Here is a 15,799-nt window from a genome sequence, read left to right as displayed (position 1 = left end):
TGTGTGTGTGTGTGTGTGTGTGTGTGTGTGTGTGTGTGTGTGTGTGTGGTGTGGTGTGTGTGTGTGTGTGTGTGTGTGTGTGTGTGTGTGTGTGTGTGTGTGTGTGTGTGTGTGTGTGTGTGTGTGTGTGTGTGTGTGTGTGTGTGTGTGTGTGTGTGTGTGATCCAGCCAGAGAAATAAGGATGACCTCTGTTTATCTGCTAGTATCTTTAGTGTGAAAAATGTGCCCGCCCTTTCGTTCTCCAAGGCACAGAGGCGAAGTTAAGTAATTAGTTTTTCCATGTGACGCTATCTCCCTTTTTTCGGGTCTCCCACACATCATAAACACTCTTTGTGTGCTGTTCGGGGGTCTCTCAGGTCCCTGCTGCGTGGTACTTACGTGATCTGGAGCCACTCTCAAGCTGAGCTGTTTGGTAATGTTGCGAAAATGTGTGATCGCTTTTTGGCCCACGCAAACATCCCCAGGACAGGTTCAAGCTGCAGGTCATCATGTGCACACTTTGTCCTCTAGAAAAGCAGATTGAGTCATATTTGTCACCATTCTGGTCTGTTACATTCACCAAAAGCCCCTTTTTTTATTATGATGTTTTTGATCTTGATGTTGTTCTGGGAAAATACAATTTATATGAAAATATGCACGTGTGGCATTTATTTTTGTGTGTTAATATTAATAATCCCACATATATTGCAAAAATATTTTGTTCTACTACATTTGATAAACAAGCGAGACCAAGACTGAATTTGTGTGTCCCAGCTGGAAATATACAACTTCAATCTTATAAGGTCATATTTGAGTGATACCATATTCACTGACAGATGAACAGAGCCGCAGGGCATTGTGGGGAAAAACAGCATGCATGATGGGATAGGAGTGGCACATTTGGCTAAGCTCCTTTTTGAGAGGGAGTGACAGCATTTGTCTCGGTAAGAAAAGAAAAAAATGAAGCAGCAATATTGTGTGAGAAATGTCCATAACATTCCAATCCAGTTGCAAATCATTTTATGTTGTTGTCTTTTGTGTGATTAAAATAAAGTCAGTCTTGATCACTTAAAGGTGGGGTAGGTAAGTTTGAGAAACCGGCTCGAGATACACTTTTTGTTATATTCCATGGAATGCTCTTAACATCCCGATAGCAATGAATATCTGAAGTGCTTTGACAAAAAATCCATAAAAAAATGTCATCTGTGGAAGCCGTAGTGCTGTAAAAAGAACGACCAATCACAAACTTATCTCGTGCCCTCATTGGTTATGTGCGCGTTCGTGTGTGTTGGAGGAGGGGCTCTGTAAGGAAATGGCAGATTTGTTCCTGTTGTGTATTTTCAAATTCTAGCGCACTCGAGCTGGTTTCTCCAAAATTACCTACCCCACCATTAAAGTAAAATTACTTTATTCTGATCCACGGTGATGAGGCTTAATGACTGTGGTTAGACCTCATGTTTGCAGTGATACACACAGGAATACAAACACTCATACTGCTGTCTCCAAAATTGAACAAGCCAAACACAACATCAAACACAAGTTTGTTTTGGAGGGCAATTGTAATTCCTTTACGGTTTTCCTAATCAGGAAACCCCCTCTAAACGTTTCCATATGGACAGATCAGGTATTAAAGAATGAAGCTGTTGTTTTGACAAAATAGTCTGTTGTACATTTATTTTGGTAAATTGGCAGTTAACGATTAAGAATAATAATAGATATGAGAGCCATGTGTTCTTTAGTGATGACTGATGTACCAATTACAAGCATCGGTACACAGATGAAAGGATTACGCACAACAGCAGGACTCACCACAAAAATGTAACTCCATCTGTATGTGTGTGTGTGTGTGTGTGTGTGTGTTGTGTGTGTGGTGTGTGTGTGTGTGTGTGTGTGTGTGTGTGTGTGTGTGTGTGTGTGTGTGTGTGTGTGTGTGTGTGTGTGTGTGTGTGTGTGGTGTGTGTGTGTGTGTGTGTGTGTGTGTGTGTGTGTGTGTGTGTGTGTGTGTGTGTGTGTGTGTGTGTGTGTGTGTGTGTGTGTGTGTGTGTGTGTGTGTGTGTTGCAGCATGCGGAGAGACACTCCAAGAGTCAACGGGCAACTTCTCATCCCCTGGTTACCCCAACGGATACCCATCATACACACACTGCGTCTGGAGAATATCTGTTACACCAGGAGAAAAGGTGCACAGACACACACACATAAATTCATGGGCACACACACGGGCACACACACACACACACACACACACACACACACACACACACACACACACACACACACACACACACACACACACAGAGTAGCAGTGAATTTGCATGCATTAACAGTAAGAGCCTGCTGATGACGATATATTGATTATGTCCTCACACACTACAGGTGCCTTCCTCATCGCCACCTCTCTTCATCTGGTCTCAGGTGCAAACATCTGTATTACATATGTTAAATATTTACTTTTGCTCCTCCAGATTGTCCTTAACTTTACCACCATGGATCTGTATAAGAGCAGTCTGTGTTGGTACGACTACATTGAGGTCCGGGACGGATACTGGAGGAAAGCGCCGCTGCTCGGTAAGACCAGGGCACCGTCAGCCAGAGGGGCGCCGGCTACTCTTTAGTAAACTCTTTTCTTGTTAGCACGTTCCTTCTTTAGCTCATTAATTCTGCTGAAATTACCTCAGATGAACAAGGTTACTTCCACACTGACATTAAAAATGCATTATTTTTGCAAACCTTGCTTCTATGGTGTTTTTAACCCTAAATCAGAAAATGTTTCAAACACTGATAATACTGGCGCTGCTTTTTAGTTTGATGCTCCAGGATTGAGCTTTAGACACGGTTTGATTCCAGATTGTGTCCTTAGTCCAGTGTTGTAGTCAAGTCACCAATTCACGAGTCCAAGTCACCCTCGAGTCACCACTCTTCGAGTCCGAGTCCAAGTCCGAGTCACCAAGGGAGAGTCGTAGTCGAGTCCGAGTCCAAGTCCGAGTCACCCAAGGAGTGTCCAAGTCGAGTCCGAGTCCGAGTCATCATTACCTGTGTTCGAGTCCGAGTCCAATTCCGAGTCACTTAAGAAGAGTCCAAGTCAAGTCCGAGTCACAAGTCTTCATGTATTAATCTTCGTGGATATATGTTTTGAAATGTAGCTGCTCCTCTACATTGCTGTTATCCTGTCTATTGAACTGCTGTGAAGCGAGTTTGGCTACAATTCTTGTAATAGGTGCTATACAAATATAAAGCTAATTTCTAATATTCATATTATTATTATATATAAATAAACTATATTTAAAATGAGTTACCTTTTAGAGAAGTGATTATATTTGTATGCCAATATTTTCCTATGGTAAAGTTTTCGTTTTGCACTTTTATTTTGATAGTAATAAGATTGGGACTCTTATTTTGAAGGAACTTTTACGGGTTAAATCAGTTTACTGAGAAAGATTTAGCCCCAGAAAGCACATGGCTACTTAGCATGCAACATGATGTCATTATGCATGTTAAGTAGCCATGTGCTTTCGTGTTATGGCTGAATCTTTATTTATTGATTAGATCACGTTACTCTGATGATAGTGTTCAAGACAGCCTATATGTCTGAACTCGATCCTTAGAGTAATGTGTTAAGGAGCCTTCTCTTCTATATTGTTTCCACATAACGAGCATTTTGCGCTGCTCTTTTCCAATGTGGAAGCAGAATGTGTGAAAGCATACAGCATGATACGGGGTGTGTCTGTAGACATCTCTAGACTGGAACAGCGGGGCCCAGTACGTGAACTCGCCATACAGGATAGAGGACATCAGACTCCAGAGAAAATGTGCTCGAGTCCGAGTCCAAGTCGGAGCGTCAATGTACGAGTCGAGTCCGAGTCATCGTGGGGGGGGGGGGAATTCACGAGTCCGAGTACGAGTCCAAGTGAGAATTCACGAGTCCAAGTCCGAGTCGCGTCAATCAGTGCGCGAGTCAGAGTCGAGTCACGAGTCCCGAAAATCGGCACTCAAGTCCGACTCGAGTCCGAGTCCAGGACTCGAGTACTCCATTTCTGCCTTAGTCACAACAAATCCTTCCTTGACCGAATAACCCTTTTCCAGAATAAAACAAACCAGCTTTAACTACCGTTGGTTAAAGTCCAACATTGATAACAAATTACAAACATTGCTGACCTTTTAATTATTATTTTGTACTACAACATACTTGCTGTGACTGTAAACCCATGTCCAGACAGACAGTAGTACCGTACTCTATATACATGTTTCATATTCATGTTGTTATCATGTTTTTCTCATCACTTTTCATAGGCTGTATTTAATAAAAAAACATTGGACAACCAAGTTATCTTTCATACAGGGTTTGTTTTTACATGTGTGTTTTTAACAGGCAGGTTTTGCGGGGATAAAGTTCCTGAAGTCTTGATCTCCACTGACAGCAGGATGTGGATTGAGTTTCGCAGCAGCAGCAACTGGGTGGGAAAAGGCTTCGCTGCCATCTATGAAGGTATCGCTTCTTCCATAGAAAACCAATATTCACAGAGATAAATAAATATGTATAAACACACATATTGTAAACCAATGAAAGAAAGACTGGTTTCAAATTCTAGATGTTTGACATTATTTATACATTCACGTGTTTCAGGTGTTGTTGGTCAGTGCAGTTGATGCTAATTTGTCCCATCTGTCCATCTGTCTCTGTCTTTCTGTGTCTTTGTCCCTCTGTGCAGCGATCTGTGGAGGGGAAATCACCAAGGACTCAGGACAGATTCAGTCCCCTAACTATCCTGATGACTACAGACCGTCCAAAGAGTGTGTGTGGAGGATCACTGTGTCCGAGGGATACAACGTCGGGCTCAGCTTCCAGGCCTTTGAGGTGAGTCACTCCGTATGTGTGTGTGTTTTTCTTCCTTCCCCTTTGTGTGTGTGCTCAGGAATGTCTGGGTCAGATTTCACGCTCGTATAGCTACTAGGAAGTTAATGTTAGTCCTGCATATGTTTGTGTTTATGTGTGTGTATGTTAGGATTAGTGTTGCGCTGTAAAAATGTCCCCATCCTCACTTCACTCTTGTCAGGTCAGAGTTCAACGTAACACAGAAGCAAAAATCAACCTAATTTCAAATCGTTTTAATCTCAGACACTTCTCTTGGGTTTAACGACACAAATAATGTAATGTACAAAGATAGAATTTGAACTTGTAGTTTTCGCTGGAATATTTGATAGTGATAAGATGGATGCTGATATTCACAGTATGTTTTGCATCTACAACGTGCATGAATGGTTTTGTAGATCGAGAGGCACGACAGCTGTGCCTACGACTACCTGGAGGTCCGAGACGGCCCTCTGGAGACGAGCCCTCTGATTGGTCGATTCTGTGGCTACGACAAACCTGAGGATGTGCGCTCCACCTCACACACACTGTGGATGAAGTTTGTCTCAGACGGGACGGTGAACAAGGCCGGCTTTGCTGCTAACTTTTTCAAAGGTGTGTGTGTCAGCTGATTAGGGTTTCTCAATATATTCTAACACAAAGACTTTTTGATTCGTGTGGAATTAAATGTGCGCTGACGTGTCTGACGTGTTTTCAGAGGAGGATGAGTGTTCCAAGCCAGACAATGGTGGATGTGAACAGAGGTGTGTAAACACTCTCGGCAGCTTCAAGTGTGCCTGCGACCCGGGCTACGAACTAGCTCCTGACAAGAAGAGCTGTGAAGGTAACCGCGCGCGCGTGTGTGTGTGTGTGAGAGAGAAAGAGAATCATTCATGTTTGTATGTGCGTTCCTTTGGCTGTTGCTATTTTCTTCTGTAGGATATGAGTCTACCTCATGAGAAAAAAAAACATCCAACGGCCTCCATCAACAGGAAAAAACATCTTTCTGACACAAAGCCACATGTCTCTCAGCTCCAATGCCAAACATTCTGTGAATGTCAATTCCATGAAGTTGATTGGTTCCCATAATCTCCCACATATTGAAACAACTGACCAGACCACTTCTGACGCAGAGAGAATACGCTATGCGTTTGAAATATCCAAATTGTGGTTTTGCTCTATTCTTTGAAGAGCAGTAGTTACTCCCGATCCCCAGGGAAATAATGTGGGGAAATCCTGAAGAAGGTAGATAACATGTAATTAAAAAACAAAGAGAGAATTCTAGCTGCAGACTGAATCAGTCATTCAGAACTAAAAGAAGCATGGCGATGAAATTGTAGGAAAAAAACAGACTCTTGACCAGAGTCACTACCTACTGCTAATATACGAGGCTTTTAAGCACGGGAATCCCAATTGGTTGTTCTGTGAAATGCTGTCTTTGTGGCTTGTCTGAATTGTCTGTGTGTTTCCAGCGGCATGCGGTGGTCTCCTCTCTAAGCTGAACGGCACCATCAGCACTCCTGGTTGGCCTAAAGAATATCCGCCCAACAAGAACTGTGTGTGGCAGGTGGTCGCTCCCACTCAGTACCGCATCTCCATGCAGTTTGAGGCCTTTGAGTTGGAGGGAAATGAGGTGAGTGTTTGTGTGTGTTGCTTTTTAATGGGCAAAGTAGCCATCTTGTTGATGTGTGTTACAAGGGCCTTGTTTGTGTGTTTAGGTGTGTAAATACGACTACGTAGAGGTGCGCAGCGGCCTTTCACCGGACTCGAAGCTGCACGGTAAATACTGCGGCACCGAGGTTCCCGAAGTCATCACCTCGCAATATAACAACATGAGGATTGAATTCAAATCTGACAACACCGTCTCCAAGAAAGGTTTCAAGGCTCACTTCTTCTCAGGTAAGACACTTGTGTTACACCTGTGTGTGTGTTCGTGTCTCAGTGAGTGGGAAGAGCACTTTTTTTTGTTTGGATAGTGAAAATGAAGATTTATAATAAATCCAATATGATAGCTCACCGGGTGCTTTGCTAACCCCGTAACCCTCACATTAATATTGAATGAACATGCAAAACAAATTTTAAATGTAAATTGAAAACCTTTTGTTAATTCTTTGTAATTTATTTGATTGTGTTATTATTATTTGTACCTATGATATACAATTCATACTCACTACTAGTGCTGCACAATGCATTGTTTTTACGCCTTCGTCATGATTTCCACCTGCACCGAGAAACGCAGAGAAAAAAAAGTTTCACATTTTTAGTTGAAAGCAATTAGTAAATGACATTATAGAATGCAACTATCATTGTTTTTTATCATTGGTGCCTTTCATTTTCAGTTCAATGCTTAAAATTCCAAAGCAAAAAGGTTGAAATGCTGAGTACATTTCAATATCTTCTTATTCATTGTAGTATTATCCTTAGCTTATTTAACAATGTCAACACATAAGGCATATGTTACTCATTGTGCATCCCATGTGACTCCATTGTGGTTAAATGCTTAAGTTTAGACAAGTAAGACACTGAGTTAGATCACCGTCATGCGGTTAAACATCAACAACAGTGAAAGCTGGTGGAAGATGGAATTAAAACCAAAATCTTCAGCCCTGATTCTTTTGTCTCCCTCCACTGAGTGTTTGTTTGTATGTCAACGTATGTCATGTTTTTTTTAGTATTTGTGTTAGTTAATATCCATATGTTTGCACACCCCTCTGTTTTATTGTCTGTGTCGTGCTGTGTCTCCGCTCCTCCACACTCCCACCCTGCCCTCTCTCCCTCAGACAGGCTGGCTCTGTGTCGTATGATTGTGTTTGAGTCATGCAAGGACATAAAGCGCCGCCGCTCTCCCCCCCGCGGCCTTATCAACAAGCTGGCAACCTCATCAAAGGTCAGAGGTAACATGACCTCACAATCGGACTCTCTGATTGGCTCGTCTACCATGTGACAGGGAATGGAGTGATCCCGTTTTATCGTGGATCATCGTTTCACTCCATTCTCCTCCAGAGGGAAACATGTGCTTTGTCCAAATTCCATATTACAGATCAGTTTTACTGACCACAATAATAACATTTAAGGAATTTCAGCAGATGAATAATATCATTATACAAATGTATATGGGCCAAATAAAGGTTCAGTGCAAGCTGCAATTAGAAACTATATTAAATTGTTAAAGTTATGTTTTTTAAATATTTGCCATATTGTATTATATTTGTATCAAACAGTTTTCTTGTTATTATTGGCGTTAGGCACGCAAAAAGGAATGTGTTTTACCAATTTGTTGTAAAAGAAAATAATACATGTACTAAAGGATATCGATCAAACTGCAAGCTACAGTACAGTCTTTTTTAAATGTCCAAATCTCCCAAATGTATAAAAGATATTACTTTTTATTGTCTGGCATGTTACAGAAATGTCACAACTTTACACTTTTTGTTTTAGTTGGAAATTAAATTGAATTGAGTTAATTTCATTTAAATGTTTTAGAGCTGTGAGAGTCCTTCTGTCTGTTGCATAATAGGACAAAATGGTCTATGAGCACCACAATTGAAAATCAAATTAAAGGTATCTACAATTTTTTTATTGTTACTTTGGAAACATGCACTGTACACCCTAGGAACCCACAAAGATTTAGTGCGTAGTTATGGAATTTGGACACAGCTATGATTCCCCAGTACAAAACCTCAACAAATATTCCCCACTCGCCGCTCCTGGGATGAATTTGTTGGATGTTAACATTAGATAATAACAATTATAGGAAGTTGTCCTGAAGCAAAGGTCCACTTTTATTACTCTAACATTTACAGTGAGTAAAAGGGAAAACAGGCAACTTCAATTTAACCTTTCCGTCTTCGTCAGAAGAACTAAAGCTGTCAACTGGATGATCTCGTCAAAGTTAAACTCCCTGCAGAACACCGGGAAGTTAAAGCACTCACAGTGGTGCGTGGCCTCACAGAGGATTTACTAAGATAGGGTGTGTGTGTGTGTGTGTGTGTGTGTGTGTGTGTGTGTGTGTGTGTGTGTGTGTGGTGTGTGTGTGTGTGTGTGTGTGTGTGTGTGTGTGTGTGTGTGTGTGTGTGTGTGTGTGTGTGTGTGTGTGTGTGTGTGTGTGTGTGTGTGTGTGTGTGTGTGTGTGTGTGTGTGTGTGTGTGTGTTGTGTGTGTGTGTGTGTGTGTGTGTGTGTGTGTGTGTGTGTGTGTGTGTGTGTGTGTGTGTGTGTGTGTGTGTGTGTGTGTGTGTGTGTGTGTGTGTGTGTGTGTGATAACAGCTGCTGTGTGAGTGGCTCTTCTATTGTCAGAAGCTGTTAGTTGGCAAAGATCCATCAGCTTTAGGGAGGTCCCTTTGGCCTCCCACACATCTATTCTATGTGAGTTTGGATCCCGGGCTACGAACTAGCTCCTGACAAGAAGAGGTGTGTGCGCGCGTGCGCATGTGGACATTGTGTACTTGACCTGAGCAAGATACAATGAACACTGGAGCATCTACAGCAAAGCTTCTTAGCCTCTGTTAGGGTGAGAATGAGCCCACAATAGCACCGTAACCACATCAGACACACACACACACACACACACACACACACACACACACACACACACACACACACACACACACGCACATAGAAGAGTAGGATTTAGTAGTTTCATTAAAAGCAGATCTAGTTTGATTCACAAGCTCTTGAGTTGAGGTGAGACTCGGCGTCTGTGTCTCTTTATGGGAATCTGTTTCTGTCTCCATCACACACACACACACACACACACACACACACACACACACACACACACACACACACACACACACACACACACACACACAGCTCGGTCTCACACACTCCCTTCCACATCCTCTGTCTTCCTGTGCGGTCATCTGAAAATTCCCACCTCTCTGTCTCTGTCTCCGACACCGAGCGAGTCCTCCCTGTGATCCTCCAGCGCTCAGCTTCACTAAAAAGGGCTTGGTCATCACGCAGTCACAGTGACGAGAAGCCATGTGGTGAGAATAAGCCACACATTAAAGGATGAGGGAGAGGAAATGAGCAAGATGCTGTAAAACAAAAACACCCTCAGATGGTTTCTTTCAGTTTTTGTTTTAAGGCTACAAATATTTAAACATTTTAACCTCTTAACGAGCAGCTGCCTGTCACTTATTATAAACTCATACTGTACCGCCAAACATCGTTCAAGTTTACAGACAGCTTTATTCCTAGTTCCTGTGGACAATGGATTCCCGTGCTTAAACCTAGTCTAAAGATACAAAAAATGTCAAGCTGAATTTGGGGGAAATGTTTATAAAAATATATGACGTGACATCTGGAAATGGTTGGAAATGACATCTGTAAATAATAAATTAGGTCTTTATGTTTTCATATTATATATTACTTATGTTATTATTTTACTCACTGTAATCATCATAAAGCTTTAAGAAATGACAGGCTGATCCATAATATGGATAATGCTGTCAGGGATATGTTTTGGATTACATTAAAGCTACTTAGAGAAATAAGCAATTTTGCTTTTCTACTGACAACGATAAAGTACATATAATGCTTCAGCAAGCAACTGGTTAGCCTAGCTTAGCACAAAGACTTACAACAGGAAAACAGTGCCGTCCCCAAGCGGAGGACCCGGGTTCGAATCCGTCTCTGGAGTATTTGCCACATGTCGTCCCCACTGTCTCCCCGTTCAGCTATATCTCTTCAATAAAGGCACTGGTTCCCCCCCCCCCCAAAAAGCATCTGAAAAGCTCTGTAATTAAAACATATTTCTTGTTTAATCCATGCAATTACTGCAGCATAAAACAAAATCCCAGAAAGATTTAATGTGCCTTGCTGTACCAACTTAACTGTATCAACAACATAGAAAATACCACTTAATAAGGATTTTAATAAGCGGAAAAGGCGAGAATATTTAATTCAATTCTAGTTGATTTTATGTAACGGAACCGCTCCATAAACAACAGTTAGGACTCATTGAACTTTCAAGAAAACTAGTTTTTCTTGTTTATATGCAAATGTATGGAGCAAACTGCCCCAATACCGACTCAATTTATTCATGGCATCTACATTTAGGCGTCACCATAACTTAATGTCCCACATTTCCTATCATGTTCCGTGGTAGCGAACAACACAGATCACAGAGAAGTAGGTCTGCAGCATCTTTCCAAATGTATGGAACGAGGCTCTCAAGATGACGAACGAAGGAGACGTGTCGACAGAAGCTCTCGTCAAATTTTTACAGCAGTCAGCTGAGTTAACATCAGATTGAACAGAGGCGGTTGGCCCAGGAGAGAACAGCTGTTACGGTCAGAGACGTTTCCGAGCCAAGGCGTGAGTCTGACCACAGAGCAGCCATGAGCATGAACGCCAGGAGCAGCAGGAACACAGTTTTACAGGCCAATAGAAACACATTACTCACACTAACTAACTCCTTTGTGTGTGTAGGTGTTTCTATAACTCTAACTTTCTGTTACTGCTTTTTGTCATTATTTTTAGGGTCGCCCGCTATCAGTTAATTAATTGGTCGTTTTGGTCTTAGTCAACTTAAGATTTCTGTAGTCCATTATTATATTTTTACGGTTTCATTTATGAATGAAATTTGTGAGCAAATCTCTGGAAAACTTAAAGTGGACCTATCATGCTATATTTGAATAATATATTGTAGGGCCATAGGCTATAAAACATGTCAGTGAAGTTTTTTTTTCAAAATACCAAACAGATCATTTTAGCCATGCCTCATTTTGCTCTATTTGCTCTTTTCCAGCCCTGTTTTTGCAAGGGCTGATTCTGTGAGAAGTCTTCTTCGCTGCTTTTGTGGCAGACTACAGCGCCACTTACAGGCCTGGCATATGTACTACAGCGTCTCCAGCGCTTTCGAGCGGCAATAGCCGTGGCCCAACCCCTCATTCCCCTGATAGGTAGAGAGTTGCCCATATAGGCGGAGCACCCATTTTCTCACAGAAAAATTGAAATCTGTATCAGTCTGTATCAGATCCGTTGCCGCCCCGTTTTTAGAGATTTGGGTATGGAGGAAAATAGAGAGGGTTGTGTTTTCTGACACTTGGTGAGTTCCCTGACACACAGGGGACACATATTCATGTATAAAAGACGTACAAAAATGCATTTTGCATGATTGGTCCCATTTAAGATTTTAACTGTATTTTTTGTAGAACGTGGGTTTGACCAACACATCCTCACTCCCAGGTCGGCCTATGTTGACATAATGTCAAGTCCCCTGTGTCGGCTTTTTCCAACGCAAGGGGGGGGCCCTTAGCGTACATTTTCAACTTTCCGGGATATCCATAGGCTTCTATATAGCTCCCTAAACGTATGTTGTAGGACTTGAGATCGCGAGCGAATGCTACCCGCAGATCCATTCTCACAGTGCTTATCAACCTTTTTCTTACTCAATATCAAGCCACACTTATTGTTTTTACTTCTTTATTTTAATTGAATAATGTAGGACTTTTGTTGCCGTCAGTTCTGCGGCGGGATTTGACGCTCATGGAAGCACGGCATTCGTTTGTGTCGGCTGCCCTTAAAGGCAATGTGAGCGTCCATTCTCATTGGATAACGGAGAATTGTACACCCGGAAGTAAGTATTCCCCTTACTGTCGATTGATTTTACAGTGATATCTGCACTACTCATCGACTAAAAAACACCAGATTATCCTTGTTAATTACACAACATTGATTGGTTTAAATTGTGTGCAATGCTTTTGTATTTTTCCCTTTCGATTCGGAGAAACAAATATTTTTTCGGAGTAAAGGATGGCAGAAGACACTACACTACCCAGAATCCCCAGCTATCGTTTGGACTACACCATGTGCTCTGTTTGACGTCACCTGATCTTCAAATTTTTCCCTGCAGAAAAAAAACATGGCCGAACTTCGTTTTATTCTCGGTGGAAAATGCCTATTTTAAAGTTAGTTTGGCCCTTAAAATGCGTTTTGATGTCATTTGATGCGAGAAATATAAGTTGTTATTTCAGATTATGTGTGCAGTGGATGTACATGATCTTTAGTTTGCTAGTTATTACGAAGATTACTTCAGGAAATTGCGTCCAACGTTTTCATTGTTACCAAGGTGGTTGCTAGGGACGCTGCTATCGATATTATTTCTGTTATGTTGTGTAACTGTTTAATGGTGTTATCTTTATTGCTACCCCGTTCCCCGTCAATGTATAGTGTTGGTCCACAGCGCAAACGTATTAGTTTAACAAAATCTGCATCTAAAGATAGCCTACGTTATTTTCCCCTGTGCAATTCCAGTCTCACATCTCACAGCACATCGTCATTAACAAATACCGGAAACAGACCGAAAACATTTAAAAAAAATAAAATAATACTTTATTCCGAGTGTGCTTGCTTTTCTCTTTGAAAGTCATCACATAACGGCATTGTAATACACGGTTCGGCTGCATTAAATATTACATATCTGCCGTAGTTCTCTATTTATAGAGCCCTGATGAGAAGACTTCTAGACAAACATGAGGAACTGAAAACGTGACGTGGATCATAAATATATCAGCCATTAAACAACATCTTACATTTCTTTTCACACAATACGTCTCCTTGCAGTATCAACACTAATTCGGCTGACTTTTATATTTGATCCAATTGGTAGATCGGCTGTATTTACACCATAAAGGTGCACAGCTGATATAAAGAGACACCAGGGGGGTATACTGCGAAGCAGGATTTTCGCTTAGCCGGCTAAATTCAGGGAAAACTCCGGCTTTCCGGTCCTACGAAGCTGGTTCTCTTTTTAGCAGGCTAGATCTCCATGGTAATATATGCTAAGCAGCTAACCTGGTCGGGACCAGGTTAGGTTGCAGGCTAAGAGCTCAACTCAGTGAAAGCACCGCCTGCTGACCAATCAGAGCTCAGTGTGCGGAGTTTAAAGCGATCAAGTCATATTACAGGAGAAAGGAAATACAGAAAAACTGCCGTCGCAGGAAAGACGGCCGGCAAAAATCACCGACTGTGTGAACGTGAACATTAAAAGAATATCACCTCCATCTTCAGAGCAATCTGACTATTATAACATTAGCGTTAAGAAAGCTTACTTAAATATCTGCCACAACATAAGTAACCGGATCAGATTACATTAAGTACAGTCCGCGGCATATCACTTCATAATCATCTTCATCATATATCTCCTTATCTGAGTCAGCTGAGCCGTATCTGGCCGTGCAACACTCACAGTGTCACATACTGTATGCAGAAGTATTATTTTAAGCAACACATAAGTTGACGAAACACTCGAGACAAATGTAATTGAAGTCAGATCGTGTTTTAGACGGGGCAGTGATATCATAAACCTGTTAATGTACGCATTCAAACACGTGTTCTTTTTCCAGCTGTATTCACCTTGCAGGTGCAGCTCTGTGGCTTTTATCCTGGATAAAGTGTTTAAGTCATGGATGTTTAAAGTTTAACTTCTTCATTTTTGACTAGTATTAAAGTTCACTTTTCATTCAGGAAGTATGACGCTGCGCTGTCAGTGCGCTTCTCCATGTTTGTGATTGGTCGAATGCTCCAAATACCACCCCTTTCATGTGAACGCGCACCTAACTAGATAGGACACGGCTGGCTTGAGCGATCCACTTGATAACCAGCGTCGTAGTACAGTTTAGCGAGAGCGCGTATGTTTTGGATTAAGCCAACCGGCTAACTCAAACATATCCAGGTTAGGTTGAACCAGGTTCGCAGTATAGGCCCCTGGTGGTTAAAGCATGTTATTGAATTTCATTATTTTTATTATTAGATATTAATACGATCCCTATAAAGTATATTCATTACTCGTTATTCTCTACTAATAGTTAATTAAAGACTGTATATAATGACTATTTTGCACATCCCTTTCAAGATTTCAAGATGTTCTAAGGTTTATTGACATATCATATAGGCCTACAGAACTGGGTAGTTCTGCATTGAATGAAAAACTTGGGTCGCAGGTTCCTCAATAATGCATTACAAGACATCTATCAATATTTGTGCATAGTACCTCCAGCAATGTTAACTATGTTGAAGCACTTATTTTAACTGATATTATACATAATTTATTATACTCTTATAAGATGTATGTAGATATTTCATCTCCGGCCTTGTCAGGTATTGAACAATCCATAAATAAAGAACACAGAATTGTTAAATATAAAACACAGAATTTGTGTAATTATACTAAATGATTTACAAATAAACACCACTGCATATTTCCAACTGTTACACATGCTGATGTAACGCAAATGTTCCAACTTGGGATCAATAAAGTATATCTTATCTTAAGCTGATCGATGGCTACTGCCATATTTGCAAAATGTGCCTCTGAACCTTGACAAGTGCATGTTTCAGGCTTAATGTAATGTAATGTAATGTTATCAATTAACAACAGGGGTCACAGACATAAGACCAGCTGTTAAATAAAGCTCTTCTGACCTTAGCTGGCATGTGTGTATATATATTAATACTGCCTATTATGGGCACAAGCTATTTTCACCCATTTATTAATTATATGTTTTAAATGTGTTTTAAGTGTTTCCTGTCCCCTAAACCTCCAGGGATGTACACAGTTTAATACTGGCAACTTCTTATTATGGGAAATACGAAAACGTCTTTTAAAACTACAACTCCCAGTAGAGACGTGCCATAGATAGAGAACATATTGCGAAACAGAATAGCCAGCATGTGTAGTTCTGGGGACGGGGTGGGGGAGGGGGGGGACGCGGTGGACCCGTTCAAATCCAGTTTTGGACAGTCTGCAGTGGTTCCATCCCATTTCAAATGCTGTTCGAGGCTCGGCAACCCTCGGAGCACACTCTCCAATCACAGAGCTTGAGGACTATCACGGGGTTTGTCAAACAGAGCACATGGTGTAGTCCAAACGATAGCTGGGGATTCTGGGTAGTGTAGTGTCTTCTGCCATCCTTTACTCCAAAAAAATATTTGTTTCTCCGAATCGAAGGGGAAATATACAAAAGC

General features: G+C 41.3%; 1 protein-coding gene across 2 annotated transcripts in view; it reads left to right on the top strand.

Annotated features, from left to right (window-relative positions):
* tll1 (tolloid-like 1) overlaps positions 1-15,799 on the top strand; it is a 61,902-nt gene that overhangs the window by 34,559 nt on the left and 11,544 nt on the right. The window contains exons 9-17 of one of the 2 annotated variants that reach the window (XM_034085727.1): positions 2,043-2,158; positions 2,444-2,546; positions 4,348-4,464; positions 4,688-4,833; positions 5,247-5,442; positions 5,546-5,671; positions 6,300-6,460; positions 6,546-6,726; positions 7,608-7,721. In XM_034085727.1, the coding sequence (XP_033941618.1) occupies positions 2,043-2,158; positions 2,444-2,546; positions 4,348-4,464; positions 4,688-4,833; positions 5,247-5,442; positions 5,546-5,671; positions 6,300-6,460; positions 6,546-6,726; positions 7,608-7,721 (1,260 nt within the window). The remainder of the gene's footprint in view (positions 1-2,042; positions 2,159-2,443; positions 2,547-4,347; positions 4,465-4,687; positions 4,834-5,246; positions 5,443-5,545; positions 5,672-6,299; positions 6,461-6,545; positions 6,727-7,607; positions 7,722-15,799) is intronic. The other variant, XM_034085717.1, reaches the window with a different exon arrangement.

The sequence above is a fragment of the Pseudochaenichthys georgianus genome, chromosome 1, assembly GCF_902827115.2.
Source record: "Pseudochaenichthys georgianus chromosome 1, fPseGeo1.2, whole genome shotgun sequence".
In the NCBI taxonomy this organism is placed as follows: domain Eukaryota; kingdom Metazoa; phylum Chordata; class Actinopteri; order Perciformes; family Channichthyidae; genus Pseudochaenichthys; species Pseudochaenichthys georgianus.
Note: the sequence above shows the minus strand (reverse complement) of the source record. Positions and strands in the feature narration are given on the sequence as shown.